Raw genomic sequence first — 23,767 nt, forward strand, 5'->3', positions numbered from 1 at the left:
GAAGGGAGAAGCGTGCCAAAGTACAAAATCGGCCAGCTTTTGTCATCTCTAGAATGAATCTTGGTTCACTGGTACCAAGCAAGGATGTCTTTCTGCCCTTCATAATTATTTGCATCCAACTGGAATCTACTTTAAGAGGAATAGCACATTACAGGTCGATATCAGTGTGCAGACCAGACACAGACCAGTTAGCCCACGAAGGCAGCATACTACTCTGTTCCATTTTATTCTTTGTATTTTATCCAACAACACTCAAGTCCTTACCAGATTTCCCCCCCCTCTACTAAATATAACTTTGCTTCAAAGACTTTTGTTGGGCAAATTACATTAGGGTGGATGGCGCAGGTATCCATTAGAGTTTATTTATCGTGATACAGTTTAGATCTCACACTTATAAATAACTTATGTTATGGGGCTTTTGTTTGTAGAAATGTAACTTACATATTTTATTACGCTTTTCTGTAAACCTCAAAAAGAATGTTGTCAAAGCAGCACTCTTAAACTAAGATACATAAAATCTGCACCACCATTATTTTTTAATACGGCAAGGAAGCCATGGTATTTCTCAATAGTTTGAAAGGTTTGCTGTCACCATAAACACACACCACAATAAAACATTAAAAAGTCGGAGGAATTATTTTATGAAGTGCATAGGCGCCACAAACTGCATTCCTCCAAAGCATTCTTATGTAAGAGGAAACGGAATATTTTTCTAAGAGAGCTAGATCTCCCTCTCTCCTTATTTCCCCACACCTCTCATTTATTTTTTTTTTAAAGTCAAGCAACACAGCCTTCGCTGGGCTACAAAGCAATACACACTTGTTTACTTCTCTATGTAAAAGCCTGGTAGATGCTTGGTTTCATCTCGTGGCTATACAATGCTTTAGTGGGACGAATCAAACTGAAAATCCTAATTTGTTAAATTTATAGCTGCAATTTAAACTCCCACGTACTCAATTCAGAGGAAACTACTGTTGCCTACTTCTCAGATGCTTTTAGAATATTCCCCATCCCAATTATTTCCCCTCTATTATGTTCATGCCTGGCCCATAGCTATGGAGAAAATAGGGCACAAGAAAGAGAACTACGTAAAGTAGGGCAATTAAGAACACTTGAGGGAGGGGTGTTATTGAACAGATAAAAAAGCCATTTAAAGGATCAAATTCTGGACTTAACTAATTTTGGCAGGGTTCCCTGGAACAACAGATAGATTTAACAACAGCAGCTGGAACCGTAAAAACCCAAGGCCAAGTGCTATGGCACCCATTTCCATATCTAAAAGCGGGCCGGTTCATATGTCCATGTACTCCAATAAGTTTTTCAGCTCTTAACGGTGGTTGAGAAGCTGTTCAAAATATGTGTATCAAGTTTCAGGAGTGATCTTATTTATCTGGAAGTTTTGTATTAAACGTGAATCCGGCTTTGGATTTATATGCTCCAGGGAGCTTGAAGCCATATACGAGGAAGCAGCACTAAATCCAGAGTGCTCAGTTACAAGGCTTCTCAATTCCAGCTTTCAAGAGAGAAGCTGGTCCAGACCCAACAAAAAACCCATGTCTGATCTGAGGACAGAGACAGATTGCACCCAAACAGAATTTCCTCCCACACAGTTAAAGAAAAGTCAGTTTGGATCTCAGCCTTTCAATGCGGAGGTACAGGTTTTCAAGCTAACAAATTTGGCTTTGCGTGGAAGTCAGGTGTTGTTTACAGGGATGGAGAAAGGAAAAAGCACCTTGGACTGGAGCGCCTCGCCTCTTGAAACAAATAATTTGACAGAATGACAGTTCCTTGCTTTTTTCGAGGGCTGAAGTGAGTTACGAGTGACAATTCTCTCCTCCTGTATCAACAGCAGGAACAAAATGCCAAATCTGGGCACCCACCTGAAACAGACAGAGGCCAACCACAGATTCATCTAGCCATTCTCCAAGGTCTCTGGAAGGGATTTTTCCCAGCCTTACTACGAGAGTTTGAACCTAAATGATTGCAGGTTCAAGAAAGGTGCACCGTCGCCCGTATCCTATGTGGGATGCTGCCTGAATAAGGAGTCAGAGGACCAGAGCAAAAAGCATTCCAGCACCAAGCATACTCATTTCCCCCCAGTGCTGATACTGAGTACTGTGCAGCTGTGGAGAGGAAAAATGGCTGGCAACAGTTCCTTGCACAGAACCCTAATCCCAATAAAAGTGGATTCCCTGTGCCCCATGGACCCTTGGTGAGCAGGGCTAACTTCCAGGGTTCTTCTACTTGATCTATGTAGAGCCATTTAAGATGAATATGCCCTTTAGGTGCTGTGACAGGAGCAGTCTGTTTCTTTAAAAATATTAAAATTCATTTTAATCCTACGCACAGTTACAGGCAATCCTATACACAATTACCTGAAAGTAAGCCCAAATGAAAACAACAGGACTTTCTTCTGTGTAGACCTGTGTAGGATTGTACTGGTAATTCTTGTGCAAGGAATACTTTAGCAGTCAAAACACAAACTAAAGCTCTGTATTTTGTCCTAGAATGAAACATTCAAAATACGTGAGTGTGAAACGAACATTTATTCCTTCTCAATTAAAGAATGGATCATCACCTGTAAGCTTCAAAAAGTACGACTTTCTTACTTTAATCCAGAATTGTTAATTTGCATTCTGCCAATTTTCTGCTTGTTAACAGTGCACTTAAGACATAAAGCTTTTGAAAAATCTACATATCTACATATAGCCATATTGTTTACAAATTATGCTTTCTGTTACTGTTTAGATGAAGCCATGAGAGAAATAGATATGACATCACTGTTTTTTTAAACTCTCTGATATTGGTCTAATCGCGAAACTGAAATTTCCCAGCAATGCAATTTCAGAAAGAAAATACACATTTTATTTTGTTCTTTGGTTAGATATTGTTTCTGCACCATTTAATTATGAAAGGGGATAAGAAGTTTGGATACGGAAGTTCAAAATGGTTCTTAATGCCAAGTGTGATTTTACATTGTTTCCAGTGTTACAAATCCTTACATTTATGCCAGAGATATAAAAAGGCAGAAGTTATTTAAAAAAATATTTTCTATTAAAGTCAAACCCTATCTAACAATATTGTGGTTCCCCAACCTTCAAAGTCTGTCATTTATCAAACATCTTCCAAGTTCAGCATCAACTCATCATTTCTGAACTGCTTGATTCTGACGCCCCCTCGCAGCGCAGGGTTTCAGCCATGTCTCTGCGGAAGACCGACATATTCTGTGTGAATCTGGAACCAAGAAGACACCAAACATGTCAAACCAGTCCTTTGTTAGAATTGAATTGCTATTGTCAGAAATTAACTCCCACAGCTGCAAGAACTCCTACAAGTAAAATAAACACCTTTTAAAATTTTTAACAGATGATGATTATATTTGGATTATTTTAGTCCTTATTTGAGCTGGAAAGGAAAGCCCCCAAAGCATGTGAAGGTCAGAATTAAGGCATAGCTAAAACCTGAAAAAGTCTGGTTAATCAATGCAGATGAACTTTCCTTCTCTATTTAGTGGTGAGAGTGGAACAATTTATGCATATGAACAGTAACGCCTCTTTCAAACCATTATCAATTCTCTGAAAAGGCTATTAGCCATGACTATACCTTGGGTTTAGATTTCCATCAACATTGTTTTTAAAATGAGAAGCAAACTTTTAAATCCACCCCTCTGATTTGCCCAAGGGTGATAAACTTTTCTGTGCGATTAATGATTTTGGTGTATTAGTTGAAGGCCTGTTCTTTGAGCCTTACAGATCCCTGCCTTACAAACAGCTCCAGACTGGTTTAGAATTGTGACAAGCCCAAATATTTAGGGTGAAGACACAGTCACTATCCCTCTGCTTAGTCTACCCTGTAAGAATGCTGTGAAGGTAAAACAGGGGGGAAAGTAACAAAAAGGATAAAAATACCGTATTTTTTGCTCTATAAGACTCACTTTTTCCCTCCTAAAAAGTAAGGGGAAATGTGTGTGCATCTTATGGAGCGAATGCAGGCTGCGCAGCTATCACTGAAGCCAGAACAGCAAGAGGGATCGTTGCGCAGTGATCCCTCTTGCTGTTCTGGCTTCTGAGATTCAGAATATTTTTTTTCTTGTTTTCCTCTTCCAAAAACTAGTTGCGTCTTGTGGTCTGGTGCGTCTTATAGAGCGAAAAATACGGTAACAATAAAGATCATGTATGTCTAAAATATAATTATTAGATGCTATTAAACTGCCCACAAGGTAGCAGTTATAATGCAGCACAGTGGAGCAGATCAGCACATATTTGGGGCAGATTTCTCTACACTAATTCAAGCCTCAAGCTAACAAATGGGCGATTCAAATGGGTCCTACAAGCCCTTATGACAGGAAAAAAAGAAAAATTATCCAACACGGGAAGGAAAGTTTTCCACCAGCCGTTGCACAAAGGGCTTTCCATATTAGACTGTGCAGCCTATCACAGGCCAGAGCTTCTAAATAAATATTTGGACATTTGGTCTGCAGATACTGAGCTTTATACCTTTGGGCATAGTACTTGTGTTGAGAATAACCAAATCTTTGTACCTGAAGCATTGCTGGGAGCTTAATTGTACCTTGGCATTGGGGTGGGGAGGCACATTGCAGTGGGGAGGCACATTTCAGTGACTTTTAAATTTGCCACCAAATGCAAACCCCACTGGGATTAGCTACTGTATGGAGGGCAATTTCTCACTGCTGAAAGTTGCTGCCAATGAGTTGAATTCCTTGCAGGTCCTGCCAGTGGCTGCAAAATAGCTCACCTGAGGTCATGCACACATCCGGTGGCTGACAGATGGGAAGCGCCCATCGAACTGTCAAAGCGGCATGTGGGAGGTGAGGAGACAAAGGACCAGGCCCACTGGACCCAATCCTGTGTCCTTGCTGGGATTATGGAAGTGAGAGCTGGACCATAAAGAAGGCTGATGGCCAAAGAATTGATGCTTTTGAATTATGGTGCTGGAGGAGACTCTTGAGAGTCCCATGGACTGCAAGATCAAACCTCTCCATTCTGAAGGAAATCAGCCCTGAGTGCTCACTGGAAGGACAGATCCTGAAGCTGAGGCTCCAATACTTTGGCCACCTCATGAGAAGAGAAGACTCCCTGGAAAAGACCCTGATGTTGGGAAAGATGGAGGGCACAAGGAGAAGGGGACAACAGAGGACGAGATGGTGGGACAGTGTTCTCGAAGCTACCAGCATGAGTTTGACCAAACTGTGAGAGACAGTGGAAGACAGGAGTGCCTGGCATGCTCTGGTCCATGGAGTCACGAAGAGTCGGACACGACTAAACGACTAAACAACAACAACAACACCGTGGTGAGAAGCAGACACACAAAAGTCATAGATCATGCCACTTCTGTGGCAACATCATGGATTTTATCCTTAGTTCTATGTTCATGGCTTTCTGAATCCACCAACACTAACAATAAATCTTGTTCCTGTGTAATGGCTCGGCTACATGTTCGCTATTGCCTTGGCACAAGATGACATTTCCATACATATACATGCACACACTGCTGTCTGAGCAACTGTGCATTTATGGTGTGTAACATACTTACCTGGAAAATCTCCTATTTTAAGGTTATTTTATCAGTCACAGATTCTATCTCAGGATATAGTGAAGCTTACCTGTCTCTGTTCTTTACTAGAAGGCTTTGTTCCACTCCTTCCATTAGGTTGCTAAAGCACTGATGAAGGACTTCTTGTTTGTTGGCAGGCTGACTGTTTATCAAGCTGGCTCTTAATTCACTGAAGTACTGAAAAAACAAAGAAGAAATAGTTATTAAAATGATGGAATGTAGCATACGGCTGAGTTTACAGGATCAAACTTTCTATTTATTTATTTAGTGCTACTATCTCTCTCTCTGTGTGTATGTCTGTATACATATATATTTCAATAAAATATATTAGCTATATATATGCAGCGGTACCTTGGGTTAAGTACTTAATTCGTTCCAGAGGTCCGTTCTTAATCTGAAACTGTTCTTAACCTGAAGCACCACTTTAGCTAATGGGGCCTCCTGCTGCTGCCGCTGCTGCGCGATTTCTGTACTCATCCTGAAGCAAAGTTCTTAACCCGAGGTACTATTTCTGGGTTAGCGGAGTCTGTAACCTGAAGCATATGTAACCTGAGGTACCACTGTATATGCAATAATGTACTGTGGAGTACAGTTTTTTTCTGTTATGTAATGTAAAACTGACAGTGTAGTAAGATACCAAACCTCTCCATAAAGTGAGGAAGATTTATTAACATTTGAAATGAACAGGAACCAGGTTGCATTCAACTTTTTTAAAAAAAACACCTCTTACCACCCTGCTGTGCCGCATTAATCATTCTGTCAATGCTATCTCTCAAATCCTAAGAAGCCAACAACTTTGTAGGGAAAGACCAGATTCAGCTTTCCAATTAGCAGCAATTTCCATCCTTGAAGCAGCCAACAAAAAGGCTACAAAGTTCCTGGTGTATAGAGGATTGAATTTTCAAACTCCAATGGTAAGTGAGCTCCGTCTTGGGAATATGAATATCTAGTTCCAGCTACAGTTTGGAATGAGGCACTTGATCATTGGAAGGTGTTTCAGGGCTCTTTAGCCCAGCCTCATATGCTGTGGCATCCTCAAATACTTCTCCGACAAGAGCAAGACGCAAGCAAAACCCACGTGGGTCCATTGTACCCCAGTGCCAAGTGAAGGCAAGAAGGAACAAGATTATTGTAACACACAGGCCACTGACCAGAAGAAGCTAGTTGTGTTTACATCCAGTTGAAAGCAATAGGACAAGTTAAACATGGCTAGGATAAGTTCAGCATGACTAATCATATCGGGACTGTGAATGTTTGCTGTTACAGATATGGGAACAAAGGCCAGGACTAAGCAATGTAATTTAGTCTTCCTATAAGGAATCGAGGCAACCCATTGTTGGTGAAGGAAAAACTTATTTTTCTTATCTTTGTTAACATTTTAAGCACTGAGATTAGTTAAAAAATTTCCCACAAGGGCTCCTTTTCTTACAACTGCTTGGTCCTCACTCTGAATTTTAAGTTCAGTTGGGCCCTTTAAAAAACCAGTAGATCTTTTGAAAGAGGGACCCAAAGGCCAACCTTCCTAATGGTTTTTGTTGGCATCCGTCTGTTTTGAGACACAATGGAGTGCCCCTCTGGGGGGTGAAGTCAAATTGCTGTGTTTGCAGCACCGCCCCTTATAATAATCCTCTGCTATTCACACTTTTCAAGGGAAGGAAGGAGATATTATCTTGCCACAAATACCCCCTCTCTTATCTGCTTTAAAGTATTGTGTAATGTGCCACAGTGCAATCTTGTGGCCCAAAGCACAAACCAGATCAATTTCACTAAATGTAGCAAACACCCACCCCCACCCACTGCGCAGAACTGGGTGCTCCCCGCTAATGTGCTAAAAACCCCCAATGAAAGTCTTCATCAATGGAGGGTGCCGCTAGGGGCACCTTGGAAGATGGCTGACAATACCACCTATCCGGTTCGCACGAGGTAATTAGAGGCTGATTATGGGGAGTATATCAGCCTCCCTTCTTCTTCCCAGGGGGTGGGAAGATGCTGCCTCGCCCGCGGTTGCCCATAAATCACCCCCGAGTTTGAAAGAAGGAGGGAGTGGGGGCACAGGGCGGAAGGCCCTCGAGCGAGGTCTGGAGCTCCCGAATGCCGCTTTCAAGAGCGAAACTAGCTGCATTGCTTAAGATAAAAAAAAAGTTGGAGAAAGTAAATGCACATGTTTCGAGCGAGGTCAGGAGTGTATTATCTGCTAAATAAATCTACCACTGAGAAGATAGAGTGATGGGACGGAATGAACAGAGGACTACATCAAAGAATCACAGCCATGTTGGTATGTTGAACGGAACGGAAAGAGGGGGGACTTTCTTCTTTTTCAATATGATTTACCTAACAAACCCCCCTCCCCCTTAGAAGAACTGTCACAATGACTGATAGCAAGTGAGACTGAAAAATAAAATGTGTGGAAACAAAAAATACTAATAAAAGGTTTTACTTTGTGAAAGATCTGGAAAGAAGGGAGGCTTTCTTGTGGCGTAGTTACTAAAGCGATCCGCCATTATGAGGCAGACCTTGTTGCAAGATTTGCAGTCATAGGGAGGGTGAGCCACTGTTTTGTTATCAGGTTTGGATCGTAAATTTGAAAGGGTAATAACCCTCCTGGAAAGACTGATTTATGGTGCAACTGGTCTGGGAAAAGTAAGGAGCGGACGCCTAGACTGTATTTCATCAGAACTGACTAAAATGGCGACTGCCACTTGAACAGGACTTTTGGATCTATGTGAGATGAATTACGGGAGAGCATTACAAAGTTCACACAGAAATATAAACAAGGCTGCTTCTTTCAACTCGCTTGTGGATACAACTCGGAGGTTATTAAGAAGAAAAAGGATAACGACAAGGAGATGAGAAGATGGGACTGTGAACGTCAAAGCAGCAGAAATATAAGATGATTGGACCCCTACCGAACTCGAAGCATGGGTACCCCCCACAAAAAAATTAAAATTTGGTTAAATTTTTGGACTTTGTGATATGTATTGGTATAATTTGGAATAATTAATATGATATGATTGGTTTGGTAAATGGAAATTTAATAAAATTTATTATTATTATTATTTTAAAAAAGAGTCTTCATCAATGAATGCTGAGAGGTTAAACCTCATTGTAGTGGGTTGTACTGGACTAGGACTAGGTCTGGGAAGTTGAACCTAGAGAAGCTCACTGGCTGACCCTTGTCCCATCATTCCCTTTTAGCCAACCAACCTCACAGGGTTGTTGTGATGATAAAGTGAAGGACTGGACCATGCACACTGCACTGAACACCTCGAAGAAAGAGAGGTAAAAATAAATTACACTGATGATAAGCATCATGCAATGGCGGGCTTGGAAACACTGATAGCACCAGCCTGCACGTGTTTACTCAGATGTAAGTATAAGTGTGTTCAATGGGGCCTACTCGCAAGACAGAATTGCCACGCCAGATTGCATCCAAATTGATGTTGGAGCCGCAAACTGAAACAAACCACTGCTCAACGGTATATTTCTGGCTTCTCAGAAACCGGAGCAGCAAATGTTACGGATACTCAAAGCGCACAGATTATTTGCTGTTTTGTATCCTTTATATCAAAATATTTCCCAATAAACCTATTAAAAAAACCCACCCAACCCAGTACCTGCCTCCTTAATGCAGACGAGTCCTTAATGCAGAAGACCTACTGATAAATAATGACACGCATATATACATTCCACGGCTAACCAAGCTCCATGATCATTAGAATGCAATATTGTTCCAGAAGAAAGAAAATTGTGCTAGCCTCATATTTCTTACTATTCATGATTGCATGGCTATATCTCCTTGTGAAATATTTAATTCCTTCTTACACTAAAGCTGCTAAAATCAAAACCACATAATTAATATAGAGTCAGGCTAATATTTAATACTATAAATCAGAGGCATTGGCTAAACAAAAATGTTGCCAAGAACAAGATTGGGAATGCATAAGACTACTTATTTCCGCCTTTTATAATGATGCACTGACTCAGGGCAGATAGAAAATGATTAGTTTTCCTCCCAAAGTAGGAAATATTGCTTCCATCTGTAAAGGATAATATTGTGATGTCATAAACTTTTTCTAAACACTGAATTTGCCCTTATTCCCTCTCAATCATTTTAAAAGAACTGCTCCTCGTATGGAGGTTGGATTTAAATCACAATAATACACCAAGAAGATGAATGACAGTGCTATTGGATATGGTTAAAATTGGATCCTTCAGCACAGGTGAATGATGAGACGGCGCTTCTATACTTGATATATTTTCTTCTTCTATTAGTTTCCTACCAGGGCTGGGATTTCGGTTTGAATTTTAATGTATGCGGCTGCTGCTAATCTTAGTGTCTTATTTTTTCCCAGCACCATCTTATTGTATAGACAATTCATTCTCCAAAGCAGTAATGCACTGCCACTTGTGACTGCCCAGGAGATAAATGAATTTGGAATAAAGTCAGAACGCACACAGAAGTATGGAGAACGTTACAGGTCAATATCTCCAGGAACAATCCCTCAGTATCTGCAGCAAGCCCGTATATGTTCAGACGGGTTTACATGGCTATACAGAAATGGTTTTCTTTTCAACTGGGTACCTGACCTTAGCCTCAAGTCCACAGACCCAAATTTGCATGCAAAAACCCTACAGGGGGTGATTTGTCTGAAAAATGACTCCTCTGTCCACCACAAAGCCTGGCGGTGAATCTCAATGATGGGAAACCCCAGGATTCTAGCTGTTTACTGACAACGGTCAGTTCTTTGAGAGGCACTGGGTGCAATCACATTTGGGGCTGTGCTTGCACACCAGCATCATGAAAATTTTGAGAAGGAGGAGGGCTCCCCTCGCCCCCAAATTCTCCTCTGCTGCTTCAACAGACGCATCAGTGGAGGAGCAGACACTGGATGTGGTAAGTGTCAGGAGAACCCTCTCCTTCAACAGTGATAGAAGGAGGGCAGAGTGCAGGGATGCGGAACCTGGAGCTCTCCAGAAGTTGTTGGACTCCAACTCCCATAGCTCCAGCCAGCATGGTCAGTGGTCAGGGATGATGGGAGTTTCCTCCTTCCCACTGGTTTAGAAACACAAGTCAATTGTTGTGAGCTAAAGGTTTGAATTCCGGTGACGGGGTGAGCTCCTGCTGCTCTGTCCCAGCTCCTGCCAACCTAGCACTTCAAAAGCACACCAGTGCAAGTAGATAAATAGGTACCGCTGTGGCGGGAAGGTAAACGGCGTTTCCATGCGCTCTGGCTTCCGTCACGGTGTCCCACTGCGCCAGAAGCGGTTTAGTCATGCTGGCCACATGACCCGGAAAGCTGTCTGTGGACAAACGCTGGCTCCCTCGGCCTGAAAGTGAAATGAGCACCACAACCCCATAGTCACCTTTGACTGGACTTAACCGTCCAGGGGTCCTTTACCTTTACCTCACAGGAACCCCTGCACACACTGAAAGAATCTGCAGAGGGGGTTGTGGGGCATCATTATCTAGTCTCACCCACCACCCCCATACTCCTGTATGCCACCATGCATTTAAGGTAGAATGTCCTAAATTAGGCTGCTGAGGTTGACCAGGGCTAGAGACATGAGCTACATAATGGTTTGGGAATGTAGAGGAGATTCATTTTTGTTATGCAAAGAATATAGGGTTTCTTTTTGCAACATGAAGTGTCTCCAAACACCTCTGCCTGATCCAAGAGCCTTATTTCTTCCCTCTCCTCATTCTATTACACTCAGCAATGGACTGTGAAAAGCAGCCTGTCAATACGAACACTGACTTGTCTCATTTTTAATCTAAACGAATGTACTAGTTCTGGAATACTTACTTTCTCATTGAGAAGTATAAGGCCCAAGAGGGGTCTGGAGACTGACCACTGGTTTCTGCAGTCCTCAAAAATTATGGTGTTCATGAGAATTGACATCATCTGAAAAGAAAGAAAATGACCAAGAGTGTAATTGGTGAATATACCACCATGAATGACTAATCCCAGCTCTGAAATAAATGAACAGAAGAAATAGAATTTCAAGTATTGCAGAAGTTACTTTTGACATAGCATGGTGTTTTAACCAGACAAGGTATTTTTTAAAATACAAATTAACCTATGCAATATATTAGTTATTTCCTTTGATTCCCAAATAGCAACCTTATCCGTAGCTTATTATAAAAACAGCAGAAGGGGGGGAGAGAAAACAGAAGTAAAAATAATTAAGGTAGACTTGTGTCCACCTGTTTTGAATACAGGCTTTAATGCAAACTTGTCAAACCCCTCGCTTGATGGAGATAATCTAGAGCCTCTGGACAGCTACTGATTGAAGACCTCAAGTGAGGGAGAGAGCATGACCCCTTTAGGTTAGAGTTTCCCAAACTTGGATCTCCAGTTGTTTTGGGACTACAACTCCTAACATCCCTAGCTAGCAGGACCAGTGCTCAGGGATGATGGGAATTGTAGTCCAAGAACCTTTAGGTAATTGGTTTCAATGTCAAACTGATCTTCTTATCAAGAAATGTCTCCTGATGTTCAACTGAAACCTATCCTGCTGTAATTAAAGATAATTAGATCTAGTTCTGCCCTCTGGGGCAGCAGAGAGTCTTATTTATTTATTAAAAATTTCAATCCCACCAATAAGGTAAGGAATGAAATATAACAATGGATATTATAAAGGAGAAAGGAGAAGGAACACAAAGAGAAATTTACATAGTGGTAGAACGCTAAATTGTTTCATGGGGGGCATTTCCCATGAAAATACAGGATATGAATGAAATTCAAGTGTGCCATTATTGAGGATGCAAAGCCACAGAGCCGTATTTCCAAAAGCAGATTTCTGTAGTGAGATGGAAGGAATTTATGCTGGCCTTCAGATAACTGAGATGTTGCAGAGAGCTTCCTGGCCTCTTCTGAGAATGAACAAATTTTGTTTTGGGACACACTATCGTGAGCTTTATAGATAGTGAAAAAACCAAAGTAAACAAGACATTTCATAGTTTATAGAGTCCAGAACACAAACATCAGGTAGTGCCCAAGTAGTTTTAGAGTTCAACATTTGTAAAATTTGGTGAGGAAAAAGTAGTCCTTTGCTGTAACAAAATAACTAAAAAAATCCTCATCCCAGGGCCCATGATAGTTTCACTTAAAAATATCTCTGACAGCAGATGTCAGAAAAGAACCCTGGTCTCCTTGATGCCAGTTAGAGAAGACAATGCTGGGTTTAATGATTTGGTTTAGGTCCCACAATTGCTTTCTGAGCAGAACATCCAGTGTCTGCAGCATTAGGTACCAAGTCTTGCCAAATAACTCGCAAATACAAAATGGTTCTGCATGAATACCTGGTACAACACGCACACAGATATCTAGTTTTGCCTGTGCTTTCCATCTCTGCAATGGTCTGATGCAACAAGAGCATGGGTTCACAGAAACTGCAATAGACCTAGGAGAGGCGGAGAGGATAATGTACAAGATTTGTTTTGGGGAATTAAACCATAGTGCTCTTTGTTAGAAGCTGAACGCAATGTTGCTGGCTGGTGGTCTTGGTGGCACAGATTCTGTGTGTCATTAAGTAGGCAGGATCTCATTTAAACAGCAAATATTTAAAGCTAGGCGCATTTGGTGAGAGTTGGGCCTAAGTCAGGTGGTTACTGAACTGGTTGAAAAGCTGTACCCAAAGCAGAGAGTGAGGTCTGCTGATATTGGTGATGCAGTGACTGAAAAATACAGATGTTACAATCTTAGAAAGAATAGCAATCAATGGAGAGGAGATGAATACAGTTTAAAACAACCCTGAAACAAAGTGGGACACTATCTTGTAGAAACAACAGTCAATAAAGTCAAATGTAAAAACACACACACCATTTTTGTGCTTTTAGGAAGGAGGGTTATTTTTAACATTTACATTTTGATTATAATCTGCCATCTGGCTCTACACTGGGCCGCGAGGTGAAGTTCTGATATAAGAAGAGTTAGCATGGAACATTGAACATATGAATCAGCATTGGGACATGGGGAAAGGAAATAAAGCCTGTTTTAGTTTGCTTTCCGAAGTATCGTATGTAGGATGTGGGACGTTAGGCCTCAGAAGGAGAGGAAACCATGTGCGTCATATCTAGTTTTGAACACAATATTTTATAAAAGGATACCAACACATTCAAAGGAATGCAACAATGATAAAGGGCTTTTGAGCAACTCACAAGTGGGGAAAGCTTGAAAGAAAAAGAACATTTGAATTTATTGCCTGTTCTCATTACACATGCATGATCCAGAGATAACGCTTGCTCTCTGGACTGACAGTGGTTCCAGAAAAAAGACACTTCCTCCAACATTTCTAGTAAAATAAACTTACACCTGAGCAATATGATACAATGAAAGAAAAAGCTAAAAGTCATTAGCGGAAAACATAAGATATGCAAATAAAACATAGCAATTCCCTCCATACTGCAACCAAACAAACAGAAATCAAATGGGGCTTCTATTGCAGTATATTAATCTTATATTTTATATTACAATTAAATTACAATTATTTCAGTTTAACATTATCAAATTGCTGTTTTTAAATCAAGGTCTTCACAGCACTGATATAAATATCTCCCCTGGGTGGTTTCATAACTCAGTTCAGTGCAGGGGTATGCAATCTCCTAAATGCCATGTCTTTTTACAACTGCGCAGAAGTTCCGTACAGTTTAACAGCAGCAGAATAAATTTAAAACAAAAATTATCACCTAGTCCAGCAGAGCTGTGTGTGCATAATGCTAGCTGAAAGAGGAACTGTAAATAGGCGTTGTACTATGTGCGGCTCCCATGTGTCCCCATGTGCATAGCAGAACCCAAAGCTCAGTGAGCTGACACATCCACATGAGGAGCTCCTCACTGGAATTCATAGAGAGGACCCACAGGAAGCTGGATTGGGCCACAATAATTTAATCTAGACTGAGAGTAAAATTTGTAACTTTCAACAAAGGTGAAAGGAACCATGAAAAACACACTCTAGAGAGACATAAAGATTTGTGAAAAATTAAAGGTGATGTGCACGTTCAGGACATAGCTATACAGTGGTACCTCTGGTTAAGAACTTAATTCGTTCTGGAGGTCCGTTCTTAACCTGAAACTGTTCTTAACCTGAAGCACCACTTTAGCTAATGGGGCCTCCTGCCGCCGCCGCTGCACGATTTCTGTTCTCATCCTGAAGCAAAGTTCTTAACCCGAGGTACTATTTCTGGGTTAGTGGAGTCTGTAACCTGAAGCGTCTGTAACCTGAAGCGTCTGTAACCCGAGGTACCACTGTAAATTCCATGATCAGTCCTAAGTTCTACCTCATAACCATTTTCAAGTGTGCAAGGAATGAGCGAGGCATCTCACAAACTGAGTTTTGTGCATACGAGGAAAAGTAGGAAACAGTGCAATGTGCTCTGATGTGCACAATTCATGTAATGAAGAGTGACAAATTCTCACGATGAATGCGGTCTTCTAAAACTCTCCGCCTTCCAACCAAGGCTGTAAAAGAAGATCTAGCAATCTGAGTAAAGCCAGGAAAAATCACAAAATATGCAAATGCTTTGCATACAGGTCCAAGTTCAAAACCCTGGCTACTCCAGGTTTTTTTTTTTTAAAGAAGGATCTCAGATAGCAAGGTTGCGGAAGATTCATCTTGCCCTAGGCTTTGGAAAGCTGATGCCTGTCGCAGCAGAAAATAATGGGCTAGAGTAGTGCTTCCAAAGCTGAGAAGATCTGGGGGGAGTGGGATGAGTGTAAAAAAAGAAAAGAAAAAGCACAAAAGAAGTATAAAATTAAGTCATAAAATTTCAATCCATTTGAAAATTCAAATACAGTGGTACCTCGGGTTAAGTACTTGATTCGTTCCGGAGGTCTGTACTTAACCTGAAACTGTTCTTAACCTGAAGCACCACTTTAGCTAATGGGGCCTCCTGTTGCTGCCGTGCCACCGGAGCATGATTTCTGTTCTCATCCTGAAGCAAAGATCTTAACCTGAAGCACTATTTCTGGGTTAGCGGAGTCTGTAACCTGAAGCGTATGTAACCCGAGGTACCACTGTAACATAATTAGGACAGCTGGGGAGGCATGGGATTTTTATGTTAGCTAAAATGGGGCAGTGGGTAAGAAAGGTTGAAAAACACTGGGCTAGATGGATTTGATAATGTACACATGGAATCTGTATGTGATTATTTTTAAAGTAATTTTAGTTCTTGGAGGATGTTTCTTATGTCTTACGACCTATTTGTTGTCATTGCTGGGCCACCTATTCAGTTGTATCTGTGGACAAAGGCATCACAGATGGAATGGAATTTTAGATTGCAACACGGGCAATACCCCTTCTATATAATCAATCACTATCTGACCCAACCATTGATGGAGGTCTGTAATGAAATTATGGAAGGGAAGAAGGCGCCGGAATCGTGGAAGGAAGCTTTTATCACATTGATACCAAAATCTGAAGCTGAAAAGACACAACTTAAAAACTACCGTCCCATCTCCCTTCTGAATGTGGATTACAAAATATTTGCAGACATTTTGGCAAGTAGATTTAAAAGAGTTCTTAATGAAGTAATTCATAAAGACCAGGCAGGCTTTCTCCCAGGCAGACATATGTTTGCAAATACTAGGAACATTATTGACGTTTTGGAACTTTTGCAAACAGATATAAATACAAAAGCAGTGTTAATTTTCATAGACGCGGAGAAGGCCTTTGACAATATTTCTTGGAAATTTATGAAGGGAAATTTGAATGAAATGGGAGTGGGACGGGGGTTTGAGAATGGGATTGACGCAATATATTCAGAACAAAAGGCTAAACTAATAGTTAACAATGTGGTCACAGAAGAGTTCAAAATTGAAAAAGGAACACGACAAGGCTGCCCGATTTCCCCTTTGTTATTTATTTCGGTTCTGGAGGTGCTCTTGAACTTGATCAGAGGGGACCGGTTGGTGGAAGGGATTCAGGTCGGAGCGAAACAATACAAATTGAAAGCTTTTGCAGATGACCTAGTTTTGACTCTGCAGGAGCCAGAATCTAGTACGAAAAGAGTATTACAACTGATACAGGATTTTGGTCGGGTGGCAGGATTTAAATTAAATAAACAGAAAACTAAAGTTTTGGGAAAAAATTTGACAGATACAGAGTCGGAAAGGTTTCAGAGAGAAACAGAACTAACTATGGTTAAAAAAGTAAAATACCTAGGGGTAAACATAACAGCAAAAAACCTGAGTCTATTTAAGGATAATTATGAAAAATGTTGGTCTGAAATTAAGAGAGACTTGGACAGTTGGACAAAATTGAAGCTTTCTTTGTTAGGCCGAATTGCTGCTATCAAGATGAATGTATTGCCAAAAATGTTGTTTTTGTTTCAAACATTACAGATCGTGGACAAAACGGAGTGCTTCCGGAAGTGGCAGAAAGATATATCCAGATTTGTCTGGCAGGGCAAAAAGCCCAGAATTAAGTTTAAGATATTAACAGATGCGAAAGAAAGAGGGGGCTTTGCCCTGCCAGACTTAAAGTTGTATTATGAAGCCGCAGCTTTTTGCTGGCTAAAAGACTGGCTACTTCTCGAAGACACTGACATGTTGGACTTGGAAGGTTTTAACAATGCTTTTGGTTGGCATGCATACCTATGGTATGACAAAGTTAAGATCAATAAGGCCTTTAAGAACCATATTGTCAGGAAAGCAGTGTTTAATGTCTGGACAAAATACAAAGACTTACTGGAAAATAAAACTCCAAGGTGGCTCTCACCTCTGGAGGCTAAGGCCCTAAAAAGACCCAATATGGAGGCTAAATGGCCAAAATATTGGGAAATATTAGAAAAAGATGGAGACAATTGGAAATTGCAGAGTTTAGAGAAAATGAAGGATAAGGTGCGAGACTGGTTACATTATGCTCAGATTAAAGAAGTTTTTAAAAATGATAAAAAGTTAGGGTTCCAGGTGGAGAAATCGAAGTTAGAAACTGAATTGTTAGAACCAAAGACTAAGGTATTATCTAGAATGTATAACTTGCTGTTAAAATGGAATACACAAGACGAAATGGTCAAATCGGTTATGATAAAATGGGCACAGGACATTGGGCATAACATTATGTTTGAGGACTGGGAAAGGTTGTGGACCACTGGGCTGAACTTCACCGCATGTAATGCTCTGAAGGAAAATGTAATGAAAATGATATATAGATGGTACATGACCCCAGTTAAACTTGCCAAAATATACCATTCGTCTGATAATAAATGTTGGAAATGTAAAGAAAACGAAGGAACATTCTTTCACCTCTGGTGGACATGCCCTAAGGTGAAGGTCTTCTGGGAAATGATATATAATGAGCTGAAAAAGGTATTTAAGTATACCTTCACTAAGAAACCAGAGGCCTTCCTTCTGGGTATTGTCGGCCAGAAGGTGTTAAAGAAGGACCGAACATTCTTTATGTATGCAACAACGGCAGCAAGGATACTCATCGCAAAAAACTGGAAAACTCAAGATCTACCCACACTGGAAGAGTGGCAGATGCAACTGATGGACTATATGCAACTGGCCGAGATGACAGGCAGAATCCGTAACCTGGGAGAAGAGAAGATGGAGGAAGACTGGGAGAAATTCAAGAAGTATCTACAAAAACATTGTAATTTGGTTGAATGCTAAGAAGGATGCTAGATTATAAAAAACTGGCCACCATTAAATTAGATTTGAAATTTGATGATAAGTGAGACTAAAGAAAATATAAAATTTTTTGGAAGAAGTGCTAGATTATATTTGAATGAGTGGACATGAGATTGTAAACAAGTTGATAATTTGTTTGGAAAAAACTTTTAACGATGTAAATGGGAGCGGGAGACGTGAGGAAGTCCAAAGAAGTGATGAAATTATGTCTGTGATAGAAGTAAGACTGTTTATTATTTGTGCATTTATATTTAAAAACTTTAATAAATATTTATAAAAAAAAAATATATATATATATATATAATCAATCACTTTTCAAAGTGGTAGGGTAACTTGAAATCCCCATCCTGTGAATCTTGGGAAACCAAGAACGAAAGCTCTCACCTTCATATCAAGTGTGTGGAAATTAAGTTAAGACAACCCAAAATACATTATGAATGGCACAGTTTAACCACAGGAAGTGACCCTGCTGAAGGGAAAAAACAAATTCAGTTTCCCAGGTGTTTCTTTCTTTATTTAGGAAGACATTTTGAATAAGAGCTCAAGCGTTTCTTACACCTGCGGTATCTATTAACATCATGTAATAACAGTTCCACACCAATTAAAAAGCTAGTATCTCATCCTATCTTACGGTTTACTGCTGAAACTTTTGACAACTGGCAAAATGCCTTCCAAACTGCTGACAAGATAATAAAGTTGATGTCTATGTTTTATCTGAAAGTAAATACAACAGTAATGGGAAGACAGGAAGCAGCTTGACTGCAAATGTGCCAGTCTAATGCCTCACTCTAAAAACAATGTTGATTCAAAATATCAATTTTAAGCACTTTCAGTTTGATTTGCAGATTTCCAATATGTTGACATCAATGCTATTAAAAGCAAGTACCGGTGAGGGGAATGCATCTGACATGCAGTCCAGCTGGATGCGACAACAGCAGCCATGTTTGTGGTTCATGTGTCTGCCTGGTTCACTCGTAAAACAAGGAGATGGAAGGTCCAGTTGTGATTCGAGTACCCGTCCCCCGCTTTGGGTTAATAAAGACACGTGGACACAGTATATTAGGTTAATGGGCTAGAAAAGGCCACAACTTTATTGATTACAGCATGTGAGAAGGTATTGGCTTAGGCATTGGACAAGAGCAAATTTTACTCCACCCACTCGGAGAGGGGTGAGTCTGACGAGGGGTTAACCACCAGTAGGGGGAGCCTGTTGATGCCAATACAACTATAAGCTCTCCCCTGATGCCACCGGGGGTCATGTCATGGCCCCCCGCCACACAGGGCATCGGACAGGATCCACGACCGCCGGATTCCTTTAACGGAATACCCATAAGTGAAGGGGTAGGCGATGGCCACACCTTGCCCTTCCATACACCAACAACACATTCCAATGCCTAACCGCCGTGGCCACATTTGAGCGGCTAAACCACGCCCCCACAGTGTCTCCCGATTGGGTGCCCAGCTGGGAGGCGTGGCGCGCCAGCGATGATGGCAGGGCAGGGGGGCAGAACGCCCCCTGCATGACGCGAGGATCTGGTCCCGCTCACAACCCCTCCCCTCTGGAAGGAGGAGAGGCTTTGTTAACATCAAAATGGCTGCACCGTTATCACAACAGTTTGGGTTGCTATAGATTTATTTTCCTGCAGGTTAAATAGGTGGTGTGTGGCTGACATGCTGCACTACAAGCAGAAACATAATCAGAAGAGGCATCTCTTGTTCTTGTCTACATTGAATTCCTTGTCAGCTCTCTATTGTGTGCTGTGTCGTTTCCAGGCTACTTTATATTTGGGTGTGTGATGCACCCAACAGATGTTTTCCAACTCAAGCACCCTTGTATCTTCCCATCTGGGCTTTTGGGTGTGCAGATTTTTCTTCCTCAAGGCTTGAATAACTTATCTCTCACCAAAAAAGGATTTGTAAGTTGCTCATTTGGATGAAGCTTGGCATTCTTCAACTAGCAAACTCATTAGAGTTAAGAGTCCCTTCCAGTTAGAGTATATCATATTGCAGTATGGACCGTTTGGAAATTACGATGAGCTCTTTAAGCACTTAATCAAACATATTTCTCCTTTTGGCAATGCTAACGCAGGCCTTTCGTAGAACAAACGCTCCACATGTTACCATATTTGCACTAAATTTCCACTATTGGGATTGGATAACAGCTCCTCTTTGAACAATCACTACCACATGATTAATGAGGGGAGAAAATAGCATCCATTACAAGTGCCTCTTGAGAGAAGAAAGGCGCAGACAGGCTGATCCTCTTAATAGCTGTGTCATATGCTTCCTCCACCAATGGCCTTGGCAAGAGTCTATGATTGCAAAGCTAGCTTTTAGCCTACCAGCCCACCACATCTGGCCCTAAACTGTTGCTGGAACCTTCGGTGTCTGTTTTACACTTAAATCATTGGGACATATACTCTGCGCCATTTCTTCCTAGTGCTTGATCATTGCAAAACATCTTCCTTTCTATTCTATGGTGATCAAACAGACACTGCTTTGAGAGTAATTCCTCTTCCACAAGATGCTGAAACCAGAAGGTAGTTTTGCAAAGCAAGGTGGGGGAAAGTGGTAGAAGAGCATGTTGAAGAATACTTCCCCCCCTTTTTTTTTTTTGAAAAAGGATGTTTATTTTCTATTGACCCCTAATGGGTATCAACAAAAAGCAACCCTGCTCTTGAAATCATGATAGGCAAAGTACACAAAATCTATATGCTGTGTCTCGGTCTTGCACAATTGTTTGCCAAAACCTGCATTCCAGTGCGGACCAGGAAGAGATGAAAAGGACAGAAATTAGACTGGTCATGAACTATCAAGAATAATGGCTTGATGTTTAGAGAAAGGGTTTTGAAAGACAAAACAAAGTTTGTAAGGGAAAGTTCAAAAGAATGTTAGTGCCTTGGGTGAAAAGAAAGGGAGACTCTTAGCCTAACACAACTTCTACCTGGATAGCTCAGTTGGTTAGAGTGCGATGCTGATACTGTCAAGGTTGCAGGTTCGAGCCCCGTATGGGACAACCGCATATTCCTGCATTGCATGGGGTTGGACTAGATGATCCTCAGGGCCCTTCCAACTCTATGATTCTATGATATAGAGAACCACAAATTCTTCTAGAAGATCAGCTTATTGTGTGTTTGGCAAAGCATTAAAGAGACATGCTGGAACAGCTTGTATATGTATACAGACTTCTTTAATCCTCTTTGTTCTCAAGTGGTTCACAAACTGATCCTAAATTTTATGGAACAATTTGTTACTTGCAACTATTCGCATTTGGAACAAATGATAATTTGAAAGCACATTCTTATAAAATGACGGGTGGGAAATTGAATACTAACAGTAGCTATTCCAAATGATTGGAATTACCAAGTGGCAACAGGTCTTCCCTTACTGCATTATAAAAAGTAATCAAGAGTCTTTTTCAATTAATATAATTTCTCACAACCACCACCCATCAAAGCTAGAAGTAGCAGGATACATTCTGGCATTATTAAAAACAACTTCCTTGAATATTGCTTCTCCTACTTAATACTGCTTCTGTACCAGTCTCTTTGGATTCCTCTGGTTAACCAATGTTCACTGGAATATTTATTACAGACTGGAATATTGCTCTTTATGCCAAAAAGAAGTTAATTGGTTTTCTGTCAGCAGCATTAATCTGAGTACATCAATAACTAACCAACTAAAGAGCACTATTTGTGCTGCTTAAATGGCAGCACAAATCGCAAAAGCTCTAGCCATAATAAACCAGCAGAGACCTCTTCTCTTGTAGAATATTTGAGGTAAGAAAAGGGCCAACTCAATTGCATGCAGAGACACCAATGATCTATGGAACCAAGTGTTTGAGAAGGCATTTTCACCAAAGATTATCGCTGTTTTCAACGACGTCAAGGACCCAGCTCAGGACCCACAATTTGGCACCTCCAAATTTGGCACCTACTGTAATTCGCTCTACGCGGGGCTGCCCTTGAAGCTGTCCCAGAAACTCCAGCGGGTGCAGAATGCTGCAGCGAGGCTCCTCACGGGGTATCTGCCATGGGAGCATATTCACCCAGTGCTTTCCCAGCTGCACTGGGTCCCTGTGGAGTACAGGGTCAGATTTAAGGTGCTGCTTTTGACCTTTAAAGCCCTTTACAGCCTAGGACCCTCGTACCTACGGGACCGCCTCTCCCGGTATGCCCCACGGAGAGCCTCAAGGTCCATAAATAGCAACACCCTAGAGGTCCCAGGCCCTAAGGAAGTTAGATTGGCTTAAACCAGAGCCAGGGCCTTTTCACCTCTGGCTCCGGCCTGGTGGAACGCTCTGCCTCATGAGACCAGGGCCCTGCAGGATCTGATTTCTTTCCATAGGGCCTGTAAGACAGAGTTGTTCTGCCTGGCCTTTGGCTTGGAGCCAATTTGATTCCCTCCCTCTCTTTCTTTTTTCTTTTCCTTTCTCCTCCTGCGATGAGGCTACATTTTAATATTTTAATGTTGTATTTTAATTTTGTTTTTAAATTGTAATCATTCAACTTGTTTTTTTAATTGCTTGTTAGCCACCCTGAGCCCAGCCTTGGCTGGGGAGGGCGGGGTATAAATAAAAATTATTATTATTATTATTATTATTATTATTATTATTATTATTAATATGAAGTCGATGCCATGTGAGCTCAGAAGAACCAGGAAATAGAACAAAAGATATGCCCCTAAAACCTGGAAATAAATGAACTTTGATTCTTGACTGAGAAGTATATTTTAACCAGATTTGAAGATGGCCTGGGGGGGGGGGAGAGTATTGTTTTTGTTTGTTACTACATTATGTATTTTTGTGGGCTTGTATCCTAAACCCTCAAATGAAGGGCAGTTTGGGAATTTAATTTTTTAAAAATACATACATCTGATGTGAGAGATCGCCAGTGCAGAATGGTGCCTAGAACTGGGGTGGCTAACCTGTTACCCCCCCCCCATCTTATTGTACTTCATCAGACCCAATCAACATAATAAATGCTCAGGGAAGGTGGGAGTTGTAGTTGAGCAACATTTGAAAGGCCAAAAACTAACCATTGCTGGGCCAGAATGTTTAGACAGATTAGGTGGATTTGAGTTCAATCCCCATTCAGTCATAAAGAACACTGAGTGACTTGGCTATGCATGACCCCCTCACCCAAGTTGCCACCCCATCATTAGAACGGGGTCTATTGGATCATGCCAATGGCCGATCTAGTTCAACACTGTGTTTTCAACAGCAGTCAATAAGAGGCGGCCAGGAATGCAGGCAACAGCTTTCCCCATCGTCGTTCGTTTCTCTGCAACACGTATTCAGAGATATATCAAGAAGCTCTGCCTACAACCACTGGGATATTCAGATAGACAGACGTGCAAATGTTTCTGCAACACTTACTATTTCATTTTATCCTAAAAGAAAAATGCAGGCAGCCTGTGTAAAACATAGGAAGAAGGGCAAGGCCAGCTTTCAATCAAATGGTTACATTCTGCCATTTGGCAACATCCGTTTTATGCGGAAAACATAACCAAAACATTTTGTACGACTTCTGGAGCACAAAGTAACAAAGTCAGACAACTGC

General features: G+C 41.1%; 1 protein-coding gene across 4 annotated transcripts in view; it reads right to left on the minus strand.

The window, feature by feature from the left end:
- Window positions 1-2,527: 2,527 nt before the first annotated feature.
- The window catches only part of RANBP17 (RAN binding protein 17), a 189,429-nt gene continuing 168,189 nt past the window's right edge, over window positions 2,528-23,767 (minus strand). For all 4 annotated transcript variants that reach the window (XM_081855480.1, XM_081855479.1, XM_081855478.1 and 1 more), the window contains exons 26-28: window positions 11,379-11,477; window positions 5,624-5,751; window positions 2,528-3,234 (exon numbers count right to left, since the gene is read on the minus strand). In XM_081855480.1, coding sequence (XP_081711606.1) covers window positions 3,138-3,234; window positions 5,624-5,751; window positions 11,379-11,477 — 324 coding nt within the window. In that variant the 3' untranslated portion in view covers window positions 2,528-3,137. The remainder of the gene's footprint in view (window positions 3,235-5,623; window positions 5,752-11,378; window positions 11,478-23,767) is intronic.

Source organism: Podarcis erhardii (genome assembly GCF_964252035.2).
Source record: "Podarcis erhardii genome assembly, chromosome: 3".
Taxonomy (NCBI): Eukaryota; Metazoa; Chordata; class Lepidosauria; order Squamata; family Lacertidae; genus Podarcis; species Podarcis erhardii.